This window comes from Periplaneta americana, chromosome 10 (genome assembly GCF_040183065.1).
Source record: "Periplaneta americana isolate PAMFEO1 chromosome 10, P.americana_PAMFEO1_priV1, whole genome shotgun sequence".
In the NCBI taxonomy this organism is placed as follows: Eukaryota; Metazoa; Arthropoda; class Insecta; order Blattodea; family Blattidae; genus Periplaneta; species Periplaneta americana.
This window is the reverse complement of record NC_091126.1, coordinates 141,127,510-141,145,905: the sequence shown is the minus strand read 5'-3', so window position 1 is coordinate 141,145,905 and position 18,396 is coordinate 141,127,510. Positions and strand designations below refer to the sequence as shown.

At 35.1% G+C, this 18,396-nt stretch overlaps 1 protein-coding gene across 8 annotated transcripts in view; it reads left to right on the top strand.

The window, feature by feature from the left end:
* The window catches only part of FoxP (forkhead box P), a 965,968-nt gene that overhangs the window by 917,243 nt on the left and 30,329 nt on the right, over window positions 1-18,396 (top strand). For all 8 annotated transcript variants that reach the window (XM_069838171.1, XM_069838170.1, XM_069838166.1 and 5 more), the window contains one exon: window positions 3,162-3,263. In XM_069838171.1, coding sequence (XP_069694272.1) covers window positions 3,162-3,263 — 102 coding nt within the window. The remainder of the gene's footprint in view (window positions 1-3,161; window positions 3,264-18,396) is intronic.

Here is an 18,396-nt window from a genome sequence, read left to right as displayed (position 1 = left end):
TAATTATATTCCATGTTATCTCTAGTACCTCTTATGTAATGGATTATATATATTTTTTAATTACATTGTATTTAACCCTCCTGCTACGAAGAGGGGTAATGGGATTACTCCACTGACGATATTATTAGTTTAGCCTTTTATTCGAGATCTCATTGTAGTATAGGTGGTGTTGGAATACAGTATTTGAATTTCAAAAAATAACTAAGATTAAATTCTTTTTTTACTTGGTTATTTAATGATGCTGTATCGACTACTTGGTTATTTAGCGTCAATGGGATTGGTGATAGTGAAATGGTATTTGGCAAGATGAGGCCGATGATTCGCCATAGATTGCCTGACATTTGTTTTACGGTTGGAGAAAACCTCGGAAAAAACAGAACCAGATAATCAGCCCAAGCAGGAATCGAACCCACGCTCGAGCGCAATTCCTGGTTGGCAGGCAAACGCCTTAGCCGACTGAGTTATGCCGGTGGCAATTTATTATTTTCATATTTTTATTTATTCACTTTTAGAAATTAATTTTTGTTTTATTTTATTATAAACAAATGTTTTTGAGTTGCTCCTGGTTGTATATATGGTATTCTAATATTTGATTTTCAATAACTAACTGAAATCCAATTTACGAGGGGGATCCAGGAAATAACGACCGTTTTGTTGTAATAATTAAAAAAAAAATATTTATTTGAAAAAACAAAGTCTGTTACATAACTGAAGCTTCCTTTACTTCTCTACATAATCACCACCTACATTTAAACATTTGTCGTATCTGTTCACTAGCTTTAGAAATCCCGTGTTATACTCCTCTGCTGCCAGTTCATTAAGCCAGGTGTTCACTGTCTTCTTCAACTCTTCATCACTTCCAAAATGCGTACCACCCAGAAAGTCTTTCAGCTTAGTGAAAAGGTGAAAATCGCTAGGAGCAAGGTCTGGACTATAGGGCGGATGATCAGGTCTTCTGTGATGAGTGATGGGCGTCCGGGTCGAGTTTCATCGTGGACATTTGTTCGCCCATTGTTGAACATTTCGCACCATTTTCTCACATTTCTTTCATTCATTACAGTATCACCATACACTTCTTTCAATTGCCGGTAAATTTCTGCAGGTTTCAAATGTCGGGCATTCAAAAATCGAATCACACTCCTCACCTCACAGTCGGTGGAATTATCAATCACGTTGTTCACTTTGAAGTAACACAAAATGCACAATGGCGACTTGTTGCAACCAGTACTCACAACATTATGAGAACACATGTTAAGGAAGCCAGTTGACCTTCAAACAAGGAAGGGGAGTCAGCTGCGCGTGGGTATGCGCGAACGGTCGTTATTTCCTGGATCCCCCTCGTATGTTATAGTACTGTGACTTTCATTGCTTGTAAATCTGTTTTCCACCATGTCAAAATTATGTAACATTAAGAAGTTTGTCTTGAAATGGAAGAGAGGCAAATTTAAATTTACAGTATATGTTACCCTATAGTGTTACCTATAACATATCTAAAGTTCATTAATTTTGGTATATGTTTTCAACAAATTGAAATAGGACTTTCGAACCACTCTGTGTTTTTAAAAATAGGATGATTATTTTATATTTTTACATTTTTTTTGTAAGTCTATAATCAATAATACATCAATTTTTTATATTCCAAATGCTTAACGAAGATTGATGTACGATTTTGATTGGGGAAATTATATTACCCCCCCCCCCGCCCTTGGTAGTAGTAAGTTGTGAAAAACTTGGTGACAGGAGGGTTAATTTCATGATTTGAAACTTAGACGACACTTTTTTATAAATTGGTTATTTTGTGTCAATACTCTAATGCACTGAGGGTGTGAATTGTTACCGATACTCTAGATCATATATGTAACAGATATGTCGGGCTTATAGGCTTTGAGGTTAACAACTTTTGTCAGGTTTACTACGCTGCCATCTAGTTGTTACATAAGGAGTCACGTCATAATTCCAATTTGAATTGCATTAGCGACTGTGCTGCTATCTCGTGTTCGTTTACGGCGGACGAGTGGCGATCCTGGCGGCTGTTCTCTTCAAAGTGCTGCCGATTTTAACGTAGCGAGGAGTTATCTGTTACATATATGATCTAGGCCGATACTAGTGTTTAGGTGAGGGGGTTTGGACTTTTTCCATTGCTGGTTGTCACAATCAAAAAATTAAGACACAACGTTTCGAAGGGCGGTTCTCCCTTCGTCTTCAGGTGGAAGGAAGGAGAGAAAGGAAAAAAACCTACTGTTGGGATCGTTACGTACAGCTATTCTGTATGACTGTAGGTTTTTTCCTTTCTCTCCTTCCTTCCACCTGAAGACGAAGGGAGAACCACCCTTCGAAACGTGACAACCAGCAATGGAAAAAAGTTCAAACCCCTCACCTAAACATTAATGATCCACCATTACTTTCCAACCCCTCATTTAGATCAATACCAATACTAGGTTAATTCTTGTCTTATGTAAACATAAAGTATCAAATATTGTTGGGGTGCGTGAGTTATAGGCTTATCTAGAGGGTACACTTTTTAGAATCTTGACTCCTGATTGTAAACTCTAAGGTGTGTTTAGGAAAAGTTTGTTTTTCCTTAGTGGTGTATGTAATATTATATATATATATATATATATATATATATATATTTTTTTTTTTATTTTAGTACTGTAATTTTGCACTTGTATTTTGACAATGTCAGTTGCTAAAATACAGCTAATAAGTATTATTATTATGGGAGGCTATGTTTTTTGTATTTGTCTATCAACTGTAGAGAACAAACGATGTAGGTCTACGCAGTTTAAGGAGAGGTTTCAATATAGTCCATAAGGTTACCTTGTTAGTGTAAAATTGTATTATTTTTTCTGTGATGAATAATAATTTATGGGTATACGTTTATAGAATTGACACCTCTTATGAATCTTTGTCTTCCGTGAACTAAGGAAATAACATATTTTACTCTAACAACGTATGCTTTAATTGTATGTGCTTAACACTAAGCCATCCTCAGAATAGTGTTCATATTTAATTGTATATAAGTACAACTCTTGAATGATAATTATTTGTTTATATATTCCTACTTGCTTTTAAAATATTGCATGAAACAAAAATGAAACAAAAATGAAACAAAAAGTGTAATAATCTCTTAGAGACAAATGATATTGCTTATATTTCAGTCAATCATTGAATCTCCAGACAAGCAACTCACACTCAACGAGATATACAACTGGTTCCAGAACACTTTCTGTTACTTTCGTCGAAATGCAGCAACATGGAAGGTATAGTGTCTTATCACATGATTCAGAGAGTTCGTGAAATAATAGTTACTTCCAATGTGATCTGCTTGACATGGAAAATTTTTTAATGCTCTGATGTTTAATTTAAATTTCCTAATCCCAATGCAGGTTACATTGGTTGACCAATACTGTCGTTCAAAAGAATGGCAGAGTCTATCATTTATAGAACATATTTACTGCAGCATTTAGCTAGCCCCTTGGCTAGTGGAAAATTGTGATGTCATTTTCTTTTCTGTGTGTATTTACTTCTTATAATATAGATTGTTCATATATTGGAGAGTAAGTTTTGTGACCTAAGTCATGAAAGTACTTTATGCAAATGTGGACAAAGAAATGCTTTGTTGTAATCCTAGACCATGAAGATATAGGGAAATTTATTTTATTAATCAAGTTGTTGTAGTCTGTTTTCAAAAACAATTTACCCCTACTACCTGCTTTGATTTGAATATTATGTGAACTAAATTCCTAGTCAGTTGTAGCAAGTGTTGTATTCGTGATTCCTCGACCAAGGATATAGAATAACTTGGCTGCCAGTGAAAGCTGTTTTTTCCTTTCTGGCAGAAGGAATAATTATTGTTGAAATTCTTTATTAGGTTCTCGACAAAAAAATATAGAATTGAAGGGTTCAGAACCATAGTGGGCTAAGCTCCATTTATTAAAACCATAGAAAACTAGGGTTAAAATGAAGTTATTACCATAATTCAATGGAAATATATAGTAAGTAATATAAAGTATACACATTAAAACTAAATAATATGTCAATCTTCATTAAACTATGGTATTCACTTAACTTTAACCCTTGCTTTCTTCGTTTTTAATAAATGGCGCTTGGCCGATTATGGCTCTGAACCCTTCAATTGTCTTACTGAAATCGTATTCTGCAAGCTGATAGCAATAGTCAGAAAATTTTCCTTAGTCTAGAAATTCTCTTCATTGTAGCTCTCTATTTGTTCAAAGCTCTATAAGTTCCCATCTCAATAGATAATTGCGACTAGAGTTTGTTTTGTAAATAAAGCTTTCTCAATCTAACTTTTTCATTAATTGTTTTCTTTGACTCTGGCCATAAAATTTACTATCCACATTTCCAGCAATAGTACTAGGACACTCTTCACGCTATGCTGTTTTCTGTCTGCTTTTAATTTTGTATTATTGCTGATCATTTTAAGATATGTTATTACTAAGGTTGAAGCTCTGCTAACATTGAAATGTACGGTGGCAGTTTCCACAGTATTGCACAAGCGGACAATTTAGACCATGATGTATGTTTGAATATTATATTGAGACTTCTTGATTCTTTGTAATTTGTGTTTTTATTTGAATTGATTTTAATCTGTTATTTGCTGAAACTTCATTGTGCATGAAATCGTTGCAGTCCAACTGATGTTATTAAAATAATTTTTAACAGTATTTAACAATAAAAGTAAGCTAAATAACAAGCCATAAAACACGTACTAATGCATTGACATGAATTAATATGAGGGTCATTTCAAATAAAGAAAGCAGTTTCAATCCAACTATTAAGAAAAGTAAAATTTACTTTTATAAGAATTACGTAATTATAAATCTAATGTCTTGTTAATTTTTATTTCAAATGTATGAATTAGTTTAATTATTTAATGCTACATACTTTGCTATTGTTGATTAGCGGATAGTGAAACAATAATGTTATAGGAATAAATATACTGTACTTTTTTTTTTTTTACATTTTCGAGATTTTAACTGAATTTCATTGATTTTAGTACGTTATTTTCCTTCGGATATCAAGCAGAATTTTTTTATCCTTCTATTTGTCCATAACCCGACATAACTCTGCATATGTGTGCAGCTTTAATTCAACATAAAAATAATTTGTTAAACAATCATTCCTAAAAGTAGATCATTCGACACTAAGCAAGCTGTTGAAAACTGACTATTATATGGTACATGCAAAAGGTACTTTTAAAAATAATAGGAAAAAGCGCAAAATGGGCAAAGAGTGAAAAGTCCTTATAACACTGACTTTCTACTGTTTGCATGGATTGTCAGTTGTTTCCCACAAGATGTCAAAAAGAAGCAATCACATTCGATCGATAAAGCAATTCAAACAATGCAGGCCATACTTCTATAAATGATTGTTTTTGATTAAGACATGTACACAAATTAATTAAATTGCTTCAGTTATTTTATTATAACTACATGGAACATTTAATAATTGAAGGTAATTATAAAAACTTAGGGGACACCCAGGTTTGAACTGGGACTTCTTACTCTGCAGTTCAGTGCTGTACCACTGAGTTATGCTGCTTCTAATGTGATGAATTGATGAAGTTTGATTATTAGAATTAGGGGGATATAGCAGTGGAAAAATCGGGAGAAATGTCTCTATACTATGCAAATAGCTGTCAAAAAAATAGTGTATGACACATTTGTTAAAAATAATAGTACATTATGCAACGAGCCTATAATGGTAGTAATTAAGACGCGAGTATGTTTGTTTATGAAATGAGCACAAGCGAGTTTCATAATTTTCATACGAGCGTCTTAATTACTACCATTATAGGCAAGTTTCATACGACTTTTTATGCTCGACCATATTTCTAACTTGAAATTATTCATAAGTATTCATGTTATGGTTATGTAAGTGAGGAGCGGAACTGACCTGAATTGTGAGATGTGCGCAGACGCGAAAGTATTGATTTTTTCCGAGGCACAAATGTCATTGACCTTGATATAATCTAGAGAATAACATGAAGATTAGTCTTGATATAACCTGGAAATTGATTTAGAATTGAAAAACGAGATGACAAATTGAATTTATTTGAATATTATTTACAATTAACGCTAGTTATTATAGTAACAGAACATAACCTTCTGCAACAGTATTGGATTTCCAGCTTCCATGACTTTTCGCTAATTGTCTCTCGATTGCATATCCAAGAATAATCGATACTTGCAGTTTTATAATGGTACACTGGTGATTTCTCATTGGCTGAACAACTGAATTATAATGAATAGGTGTACTTTAATGAGGTGCATTAAAGGGCTATTACCAGGTGTATAATTACTACATTTCGGCATGGTCGAGCATAAAATGTTATTTTTAGCACTTGTATCGTGAATAACTATTCTCTCATTTAAATTGAGTAGAACATGTCACAAAAATATTAAAGATTCCTTCTGAAACAATGTAGAATAAAATCGAATAAACAGTGGGCTACAAGCCCCTGGAGGTATTTTCGCATCTAGACCTCAAGGTGGGCCCATTGTGTCTCATTTACCCTGGATCACCAAGAGACCTTCGTCTTCTTTATAATTAGTACTACAGCCCAAGAAAGCCTTGACTTCATTAATGATCCTCTCCATTCTTCACGATCCTCAGCCTGCTTCATCCAATTCCGGATTCCAAACTTCGCCAAATCACATTTCACACAATCCATCCAACACGATCGTGGTCTTCCTCTCAACCTTGTTCCCTCTATTTTTTGTGTGATAACCATATTAGCCTTCCTAAGGTTCTCCATACATACAGCATGTCCCAACCATCTCAGTCTAGACATTCTAATGGAAGATTCAATATCTAGTTCTTTAAACATATCGTACAGCTCCTTGTTGTATCTGATTCTCCATGTATTGCCCATCAGTACACCTCCGAAATTTCTTCTCAGTATCTTTCTTTCGAAAATTGCTATTTGTGTACATGTTTCCTTTTTTAATATCCATGATTCTGAGCCGTATGTTACCACTGGCCTAATTAGAGTCTTGTATATGTTCAGTTTGATTTCTCTGGTTACTATTTTACTTTTAAGCACGGGTAAATGTGGGACCCCTACGTCGGAAAGAGAGGACAGGGAAGACCACGGCTCAGATGGTCTGACATGTTTACCAAAGAGGCGGGGAAACAATGGTCGAGGACAGCAAAAAACAGAGTTTTGTGGAAAGAACTAGGGAAGCTCATTGTAAATAGATAACGTAATCAGTGTTAAGATATTGTAAATAGTAAAGTCAGTATTAGTGAAAGTGTAAGATAAGTTTTGTAAATAGTAAAGTCAGTGTCGAGAAAGTGTCAGGTAAATAGTGTAAATAGCAATCAGTGTTCGTCAAAGTGCCAGTGTCAGTATAATGTGTGTAGTGCAAGAAAAAAATGAACAAAGAACAGTGCTGAGACTAGTTAAAGTTGAACAGGGTTATTAACAATGTCACAAAAGTAGTATACACGACAAGCTCGCCTGGATTGGCTCACCAAGCGTGAGCCATCCCTGTCGAGGGGGTTCTAACCCCATCACAGGAGGCCTGTGCCCAACATGGGACTTCATGGCTAACATTCATTCATTCATTCATTCAAAAGTGCATAGTAGACTCTATTGGCCAAATTAATTCTCTGAATTTCATCTTTTAATTCATTATTATATCTTAATAATGAACCGAGATATACAAATTCTTGAACTTCCTCAAACATATATACTGCAATTAGTATCACCAAGAGACCTATCACACTAAAAATTCTAAAAATTGTTTGATGGTACTCAAGTTTGCCCATTTAGTATTATCTTCTCAGCTTAACCCAATCAAGTCTAATACTTGATGTCTTAGTATACCACAGGTAAGGCATCACATCAACACATGATATCAGTGTAGATGATGCCCTCTAATTAAATAGTTCGTCATAATCAGTGGCATATTTTGAAATTATATATTACAAGAATGTCATCCCTTAACACAGTCATATTGATTTAATTTATTCAAAGATTCACTGTATTTCCTATAGGAATTTAACAGAAAAGCTTAATAAATACTCTAAAATTAAATACACCGATTTTTCAAGGTGACGCCACATTTTCTTTTTGTCGACTTTGTTATTGTGTAGATGCGAAACCTAAACTGTGAATTAATATTTGAGGAGAAAAATTCGCTTCGGCGCCGGGGATCGAACCCGGGTCCTTGGTTCTACGTACCAAGCACCCTGACCACTGAGCTACGCCAAATTCAATCCACTGCAACTGCACCGGATCAAACCTTCCTCCTTCAATGTTTCCCTTTGTGGCCTGACTCCATGTTAGGCATATATGTTGACGTTTATGTCCAATGTCGACTGCCATTATACTTGGTACATAGAACCAAGGACCCGGGTTCGATCCCCAGCGCCGGAGCAAATTTTTCTCCTCAAATATTAATTGTCAATATTACAGATATTATTCTGTAGGACAAATTAATAAATCCATAATATTCTCACAGCTAGCAGTGCATATAATTGCGGAATCCTGGCCAAACAAGTCACTCAGCTGGGTGCGCTCCTAGTATAATGGCAGTTGACATTGGACATAAACATCAACATAAATGCCTAACTTGGAGTCAGGCCACAAAGGGAAACATTGAAGGAGGAAGGTTCGATCCGGTGCAGTGGATTGAATTCGGCATAGCTCAGTGGTCAGAGCGCTTGGTACGTAGAACCAAGGACCCGGGTTCGATCCCCAGCGCCAAAGCGAATTTTTCTCCTCAAATATTAATTGTCAATATTACAGATATTATTCTGTAGGACAAATTAATAAATCCATAATATTCTAAACTGTGAAATTACGAGACAAATCAAGAATCACAGCAACAGAAATGACATTTTAAAATAAAGCAGCTAAATACATAATGTGGCAGGATCACAAAAGTACCAATAATTAAGATATTCAGAATTAATTAAATCTGAAGCCATTTTAACAAATTTAATGAATACCAAACTGACTTCATCCAACGTGTACGGAGAATGAACACTGACAGAATTTCACAATTAATTCTCAAATGCAGATCACAGGGCAGAGGGAATTAAGGTCTGAAGATACTTCTGGATGACTAAGGCCAAAATGGGTCACACAGCGCAATTCCATGATAGTTTGATGATGATGATGATGATGATGATGATGATGATGATGATGATGATGTAGAATTTAGGTACTATATAATAATATAAAAACCAGCTGTTTTCTTTATTTGCAATGACCCTTGAAGTTTACATGATTAGAAGATACATAAATATTGAATGAGTATGTGAACGAAATGAACTGTTAATTCATCTTTGATGAATTCGTCGTTGATTTTTTTCTGAGTAGTTGAGAGTATTCTTTGTTATTTAATTATGTGCTACTAACAACTGTGTGATTTAACTGTCCTATTTCTTAACCAAATCTTTTTAATAACAATAAACATATTAACATAAATGCAGAGTAGCCATTACTGTGCTTCATAACCCATACTAATGACATTTAAAGAACTAAAATTAATTATGTAACATAACCTTTACTTTTAATTAACAACAAGCTGCCTAAAAATATAATTTTTAAATAGTATATGAATTTATTGTTTCCATTTCAGAATAAAGTGAAAAATGTATCAACAAGTTATTGTACATAATGATTATTCAAATTTATATTACAGGAACATAAATTTTAAAAATAATGGCAGGCTAATTACCTTTACTATTTCTGTAAAAATAAAGATTGTTAGAAATGGCATTAGAAATTTTGGAAATGATATGTTAAAGAATGGACACATTATCATTTCTTGAAATCCTTCCGATATTTCATTATGCCAGACCCGAATAAAAGTTCAATTTGAAAATCTTTAACATTACCAATATCAGGAATTACAAGATCTAACTTAATTAAGATAATAGAAGAATGGACTATACTAGAATTTAGGTTATAGTCAAGCGGTGATTTGAAATTTGAAAAAGTTGTGGAAATAAAAGACTGTCGCAGTTAATATTGTGAGACACAGCAAGAACAAGACATTCTTAAAAGCAGTCCATGTTGGCTGCATTTCAGAGTGAGACAAATGACCAATAGTCTTGGCATTCACGCAGATATTCCATCAGTCCCGAGACCCTTTGCAAGGACGAGAATTTATTCTTGGCATGGTCATTGTCATGGGTTAGAAGTTTAATAACAATTTATTGTAAAAAGTAATACCGGTATTTGCTACAAATTCTGTCCACTTTTCACTCTTATTCACTCTCTTTCACCTTGCAAGCAACTGGTTTTATCCCAAGGAAAAAAAAAGAAAATAAAATGATGTAGGGCTTTTCTCTATATGAACAAAAGCATAATAAGGTAATGGTAATGGAATAGTGAATAGCTTATCAACTAGGAAGTCTTTCGTCAGTAGTTTTCAGTATAAAATCATTATGTCAGCCAAATATTCTATTTATTTAAAACCGAAGTTTGGTAACAGCACCATGTTCAATTCTCTTTAAGGGAACCTCTGGTGTTTAAATAGTAGTTTGCAAGCTTCTATAAATTTAAATAAATCTACATTAGATAATTATGTTGTCAAACATGGGGCACCATAAAAGCTATAATTATATTAATTTGGGATGTTTGCAACAGTATATGAATATTGGTAGGAACATTAAATTAATATATTTTTAGCTTTTACACAGTTACGTGTGTTAAGCATTCAATTCTGAGCTTGATGATATGCAGGCAAATAACACATATGTTGCCATTTTACTTTTAAAAGAATGGTTACATAGGAAAGTAAGGCATTTTCCTAAACACCGGTACCAGTATCGTATTTTTCAATTTTTTCTCAGAATATGTTCTAGCTACCAATATTGTTTTGAAATTTCCCACAATGGTAAATTAATTCAATTACAATACAAATTGTAAGTATGTTATAGAAGTGGCACAATGGATTATTGATGTTATAATATGTCGAAGGTAAGCAGAATAATTTAAAATAGAGTTTCGATTATCGTAATTAATTTGTTCCAAAATACAGTGATGCTTATCAAATAGACGATAAATGATAAACCAATATTACAGTGTCAATTCTTTCCGAAAACTAACTTTAGAGGCATATAAACGTTTATTGAGGTACAGTACTGTATGTAATAACTTTGAAAAATCTGTTGCCTATATTATCAAGAAATATTCCTTAACACTATCACATTGATTTAATTTAATAAAAATTATTAAATCGACTACAGTTCTTAAAGAACTTGCCAGAAAATTAAAAAAAAAAAGTTGCAAAACGCAATAAACACGAATCCCGTTTTGATGTGACGTCATTTTTCTTTAATAACTTTAACAATTCTTAAAGTTAAATGATTGGTTGATTGGCAAACTTACTCGTGTTAAATTACATAAGCAACTGTGGCTTACAGCTGTTTCGGTGCTTCTTCACACCATCCTCAGAGCCTACTAGATCTCGGCGTCATCTCGAACTTCGCTGCCTGTTGTAGGGGTACGTTTGCGTGTTGAAAAGTGGAGTCAAATAGTGTGTGTTTTCTGAAATTGATCTGTGTGTTGAGAATTTGATCGGGGTGTGTTTTAGTGTGTGTGTATATTTCATATTGTTCTAGTGTGTTGAGTTTTTGGTTTTTGGGTTGTATGTGTAGGATTTCTATGTCTGTATTTATGTTATTGTATGTATGGTTAGCATTAGTTATTTGTTCGGCGTATGTGGATGCATTGTGTCCTCTGGTTATTGCTTTAATGTGTTCTTTGTAGCTTGTTTGGAATGATCTGCCTGTCTGTCCAATGTAGAACTTTTCGCAACTTTTACATGTGAGTTTGTATATGCCTGTGTGGTTGTATTTATTTGTTTGTGTGGACAGACAGGCAAATCATTCCAAACACGCTACAAAGAACACATTAAAGCAATAACTAGAGAACACAATACATCCATATATGCCGAGCACATAACTAATGCTAACCATACATACAATAACATAAATACAGACATGGAAATCCTACACATACAACGCAAAAACCAAAAACTCAACACACTAGAACAATATGAAATATATACACACACACACACCAAAACACACCCTGATCAAATTCTCAACACACAGATCAATTTCAGAACACACACACTATTTGACTCCTCTTTTCAACACTTTTCAACACGCAAACGCACCCCCACAACAGGCAGCGAAGTTCGAGATGACGCAGAGATCTAGTAGGCTCTGAGGATGGTGTGAAGAAGCACCGAAACAGCTGTAAGCCACAGTTTCTTATGTAATTTAACACGGGTAAGTTTGCCAATCAAACAATCATTTATATTTAAGTGTTAAAAGTAGTGTACGCAAGATTCAAGATGAATTCTTAAAGCTTAACAGCCAGGTAACTCTCAATTGGCAGAGTAACTGGCTACTTACTGGAAGGTCCTGGGTTCAGTTCCAGGTGGTAACGGCATTTTTCTCATTGCCAAAACTTCCTGAACATTCTCGAGGTTCACACAGCCTTCTATCATTATTGAGTGTCAGGCCTTCCCAAGGGGTAAAAGTCAGTTGGAGTATGGTCATTCTAGTGCCGAAGTCAAGACGGCATGGAGCTCTACTTTCTTGCCCCCTCTTAACAATTATATGCCTACACCAGGACAGTGGGCCTACAGAATGCTACAAAATATCATGATCAGATACAGAAACAAAAAGCTAGAAACCAAACAAAGATCTACGTCATAGTGACTACAAGCAATAAAACTACAGTCAAAGCTCCATTGTACCGAGATACATTGCAATTTCCTATAGTGACACATACTCGATTTGACAAGAAATTTATATCCGTTAGGATGAAAAAATGGCGCTACGATTTTATTTGGATTCTGATTCATTTTTAATAGATACATATTTACTTGTGCTTCAAATTCTGCATTTTTGTTGCGTACCAGTACCGTAGTTTAAAAGGTATGTAAACCATATCAAAATACATGAGCAACAGTCAAGAAAGATGTGTATTTTGTACTATTATGAACTTTGGAACCTATTACCGAGTTCATATGATTTACAGTGTTTAAGTTTTGCAGTGCTGCTGGGTTCTGTCAGATGCTTTTCATCATCATAATACATATCTCTTAGTAGCTTTATTTCTTCATCTGACTGTCGAAAAGAACTGAAATCTAGCATCTGATCATCCTGAAAGGGCAGTGTGTTCACCTACTTCGTATTATACCAGTTGTTAGTATGCATTAAACTAAATTTGGGTTTTGTTCAAAATAAAGATGTAAAGTTCAGATATTTTTTTTTTAATAACGTCGAAATTTGAAGATACTGTATAATTTTAGTGTATGCAATAGCACTGCATCTTTGCACTGTGTGTTTTATATTTCACTTATCATAGTAGATTGAACTTTTCATAATACCGGTACCGGATTTTTGCTGTAACACTGTTTTTTCTCTTTTCTAAAAGTAGGCCTAACTGCACATTTCAAGTAGATATTTTGTTTGTCTATAATGTTGCTGATTATGCACAATCTACATGTTTAAGCTACAAATAATCTAACTGGTGTATGCCTAGATACAGATTTTGTTTAGTACACCACTATTCAAAAAGTCACATGGGCAAGTAACAGCCCACTTACCTGTGATTCAATGAGTTAACTTCCGGCAATAAAATCTCGCAACTTATACATTACATTACAAATGTAATTTATGGGATTAGCTTTTAATATATCCTGGAACTGTCAACCATCCTCTATAATGCATATTTTACATCTTTTAAAAAGATTTCTAAACACACACTGAATTTCGACTCTGTTGATAGAATTGAACGCTAGGCACATGTCCCATTTCATTCAATTTATGAATTTCTGTTGTCTTATAAGGCTTTAGTTCAACAATTCATCACTTTCCAAGCTAATGTCTTGGATACACCTGCCTGTTAAGCTAACTTTCTTACCGATTTTGTAGGAGATCCTTTTTAGCCTTTAGTCTATGCCATAGAGTTTTTCATCAATTAGAACGCGATTTATGCACCTTCCTCACCAAATTCTAGATTTTTTTAATCAAATAGTTGTTGAACACAAAGATATTTCCGTACAAATATAGCACGACATATTTGTACGATTTCCTCATCATGTATCATTTTTAAAATTAGCTATTGTGATGTGTATTTCATTACAACGAAATAAATTGAGCTGCACTGAATGGAAGTCAGCTGTATACTAATGCTCTGACCTTGAAGTTTCTTCAGCCTGTGTTATCTGTCCATACTATGCAACACAAAAACCTTCCCACGCTCAATCCCCAGCAGTCATATTTGATCTGTAACAATAAAGGTCGACAGCATTTACTGACCAAGAAACTGATTTCTGGCGAATGCTAAGTGTTTCTGTGACAAATTCAAGCTACAATGCTTTGTAGAGGAGAGTCAAAAGAAGCAATATGAACTTGGGAACTCATGCCCTCTAATATCTTTTTTACGACTTACAATAGCTTTCACTAAACTTGAAATTTAATTTTCGTTGAGATTATTATTTCAACATTAGGCTACATTTTCATACAGCTTTATTGCATCAGTGGCCACCTGATAAACAGAATATGGAATTAAAAATTACAGTTGGTGCTCCAAATGGCGACCTCTGTGTTGGATGGAAGTGTTGGACTGTTGCATTGTGGATTATGGTATCCTCTTTAACAATTCTGGTGTCACTCACATGACATCACATGCAGTGTTGAGCGTATTCCAAATCTCAGTGCTGAGCAATCTGATGGCATCACGGTAATCCGAATTTCAACGATGACGTCACTGATGCTCCACCAGTGTCGCATTGGTTCCATCAGCTTGCAGAGGTGGTGGCGGCAGTCTCCATCAGTCGCCATTAGTGAATCTGATTGGTTCTTGTATAGGGCAGGAATTAGCAGACGAATGACATCGTGCACTGTTGTGTCATGGCGGTGTGTTCTGCTTTGGTTCTGCTGTATTGTTTGTAATGAGCACAACGTAAAAACAATATGTTAATGGCTTATGAGCGAACATGTCAACGGACCAGTTATTACTACCAGTTCAAGAAATAAATTGTTTATACTCTCATTTCTTTGAACGAGATGACAGTATGGAAATTTCGCAAAATCTTGCTAGCATAGCACAGACAACAACTTGTACAGCCACCATGACAGCCATCGAACCTTCCAGCAGTTTTGTTCCTATTTCGCTGCAGCGTGACATCATTGTTATCCACCGGTCCAGTGAGATTCGGAATATGCTGGTTGCCAGAAGGTCCTTTTCAATGTTCACAGGCATCTCGGAGACAAGGAAAAATCAAGTAGGATTAAATGTGGGAAGTTTACGGAATAGGCGACAGAACCTTCTCTTTCAGTTCAATTTTAAGGGAAATATTACATCAAGTAAAGAATTATTTGAGGCATAATGATATCACGGTCTAGTATATACAGTCACGAAGCTCAGTACATAGTAAATATGCATCCATAGATAGTTGCTAACCACTAGGATCGCTACTATTGCCTCATTACAGACAATGCGAAATAGTACCTGCACAGTCTCTTGTTCCTAGTACCCTCATAAACTCAAGCTTCGTGACTGTATTTACTAGACTGTGACGATACTGAAGCCATATGAGTCTACAAGTGAATTATTCCAGAATTCATGCATACAAGTGGAGTTGCAAACTATCAGATATTGAAATGGTATTTGTTAGCACACACAAATTGTAGCAGGAAAGTTACAGAACATGATTCCCTTATCTTGTATTGTGCTTCGATTCCCTCTATGAACTCCATGCTTGTTTCACAGAAATAGAAATTTAATTTCAGCTAAATAAAGAGACTTTAATAGAAGCACTGTATCATATATATATATATCTAATCAAATTTGCGCTAAATGAATGGACTTTAATGTTTGTTTGCAGTACGGTATTGGCTGCATATTCTCCATCTGATGTAACTAAAATTGTGGAAAACTCTCTAGTCTGAAGTAGCATACGATTTAATCTACAGATACACATTATCTCCTGGCTTAGTTGCCTAATGAGCGATGCCTTATTGGTGTCTTCAGGTTTTCGGATTGTTGATTAAACATACACGTACATACACAATGTTATATTCTACGGAAACTTTTTAAAATACAAATTTTTTTAAGAGTAAAGCAACTGAATGAGATTACACTATTAAGTGCCTTTAGATTTTATATAAATTCAGTGCACTTTAGAAATGCAGACTGGCTGTACTCCACTTAATGCAACCGAATGCACACACCAGAGCATGAATATTCGTTGAATCTTCTCACCGCAGCAATTCTGAAGTACTGGTACCTTACTAACTGAAATGTTATTCACGCACATTGTGAAAACTTTATTCTTTGACACCAGGATGCTTAAATAGCTGGTAATTTCTCACGGATTAAAACACATTCCAAAATTCTGGAATGAACTACGTTTTCGAAAGTTGTTAAAGCTTTCATACCGTTACAGTTCTGGTCTACTCAACAGAAAGGCGGATATCTATAGAGCAATGCAATTTTTCTGTGTAGAAGGTAATGACTAGACTTCGTGGAATTGCCACGAGAATCGTAAGGTTTACTGCGCACGCGGTATAGACTGTATGAGAAGGGGGCGTGCAAAGGATGGAGTATGCCTCTGATGTAAACATTGAGCAGTGTACTGCAGTTACAATAAAACCTGTATCCTGCATTCAAGAAATATAATGAATGATCATTGAAGTAGGAAATGTCTAAACATGTAAATACACAATTATTTTATAGTGAGATATATTAACTCTTAAAATTTAATGTAAGATACTCGCATCATCCTTGAATATGTGCATTGCAGTGAAGAGTTACCGTATGTACATTTTGAGCGACTGCAAAGTAACCTCCTCCGATTGTCACTTAAACAGTATTTATTTTGGGAAAATATACTTTCAACATCACACGATGTAATACGTACATATTTGAAGAACGGAAAGTCACTACTTTTTAGTACACCAACTTCAGATGTCTTGTCGTGACCTGATGGTACATCATTTATAATACGAAGTTGTGAATAGACAGAATTTTTAGCAATAATGTTTCTCAACTTACATTTCACTTTTTCTGAAATTAGTGAATTGTTATTTTGAATAACGCTTTGTGATACTTTATCCACTATATTAAGGGCTTCTGAGAGTTGTAGTTTAGACGATTCTAACAGGATGATGCTTTTGGACATGATTTTAAAATTAGAATCAATGAACAGAATATCTTCCATTAGCTGTTCAGAAGGCAATGATTTTACAGCTGCAACAGCGGAACTATCTGTGCTATCCAATACATCATTTACCTCCATTATTTTGCCGTAATGTTATTATTAACAGCATCCAACCACGTTCCCCAACGGATCAAGACTGGCTGCGAGGGTAAGGGTGTTCCAGGGGCAATTATTTGGAACAGCAACACTCTCATTGTAGTATGTTTGATTGAATTCTTGTCTGCACTGAACAAATGTTAAGCTTTGACTATTCCAACCACAGTAATGCAAAAACAAGTGCCTACATAGGTATACATTAGCTGTAGCTGCTCTATCTATTTAGACCGGTCACAACTCTTAACATGAATTGCTTATACTACGAGACCAGGCGGTCGCTCACCTCCTCTATACTACCGTACATCGGCAACCTGATTGCATGCTGCGTGTGGCAATCCAACGAAGTCTAGTAATGACATTTAAGTGAAGCATTTAATAATCATGTACCATACTCAAAGACAAGCTGGCAGTTTGTACAATAAACCTGACAGATATATTAAGTAATTATTGTACAAGTCCCCTCTGTGAAGTAGTGGTCAGCTGTTTGACTGCGAAACTAGCTGGTCCAGGTTCAATTCTTGGTTGGGATTTTCCTCAACCAATTCGAAACAAATGCTGGGTAACTTTCGGCATTGGACTCTCGAATTCATTTCGGCATCATTAATTTCAACATCTACCATCATTCAATAGTTTGAGACCAACAAAAAAATGTCCTACAAACCACAACAATTATTACTACAATAGAAGTAAACAAATTAAGTTTTTGGTTGCGGTATAGGCCTTCAGGCCCCTCCTCAGTAATTAATTTAATTATGGTTTATTTAACGATGCTCGTAACTGCAGAGGTTGTATCAGCGTCGCCACTGTGCCGGAATTGTCCCACAGGAGTTCTTTGACATCCCAATAAATCTACTGACATGAGCCTGTCGCATTTAAACACATTTAAATGTCATTGCCCTGGGCCGGGATCGAACCTGCAACCTCGAGCACAGAAGGCCAGCGCTGTACCGAATACACTACTGAGGCCGACCCCTCCTCTGTATAAAACCTGTATTGTACAATATTTTAAATTAGTTATACATATGAAACTAATAATATATTCGATAAGTTTCGTATCCAAATCACAGTG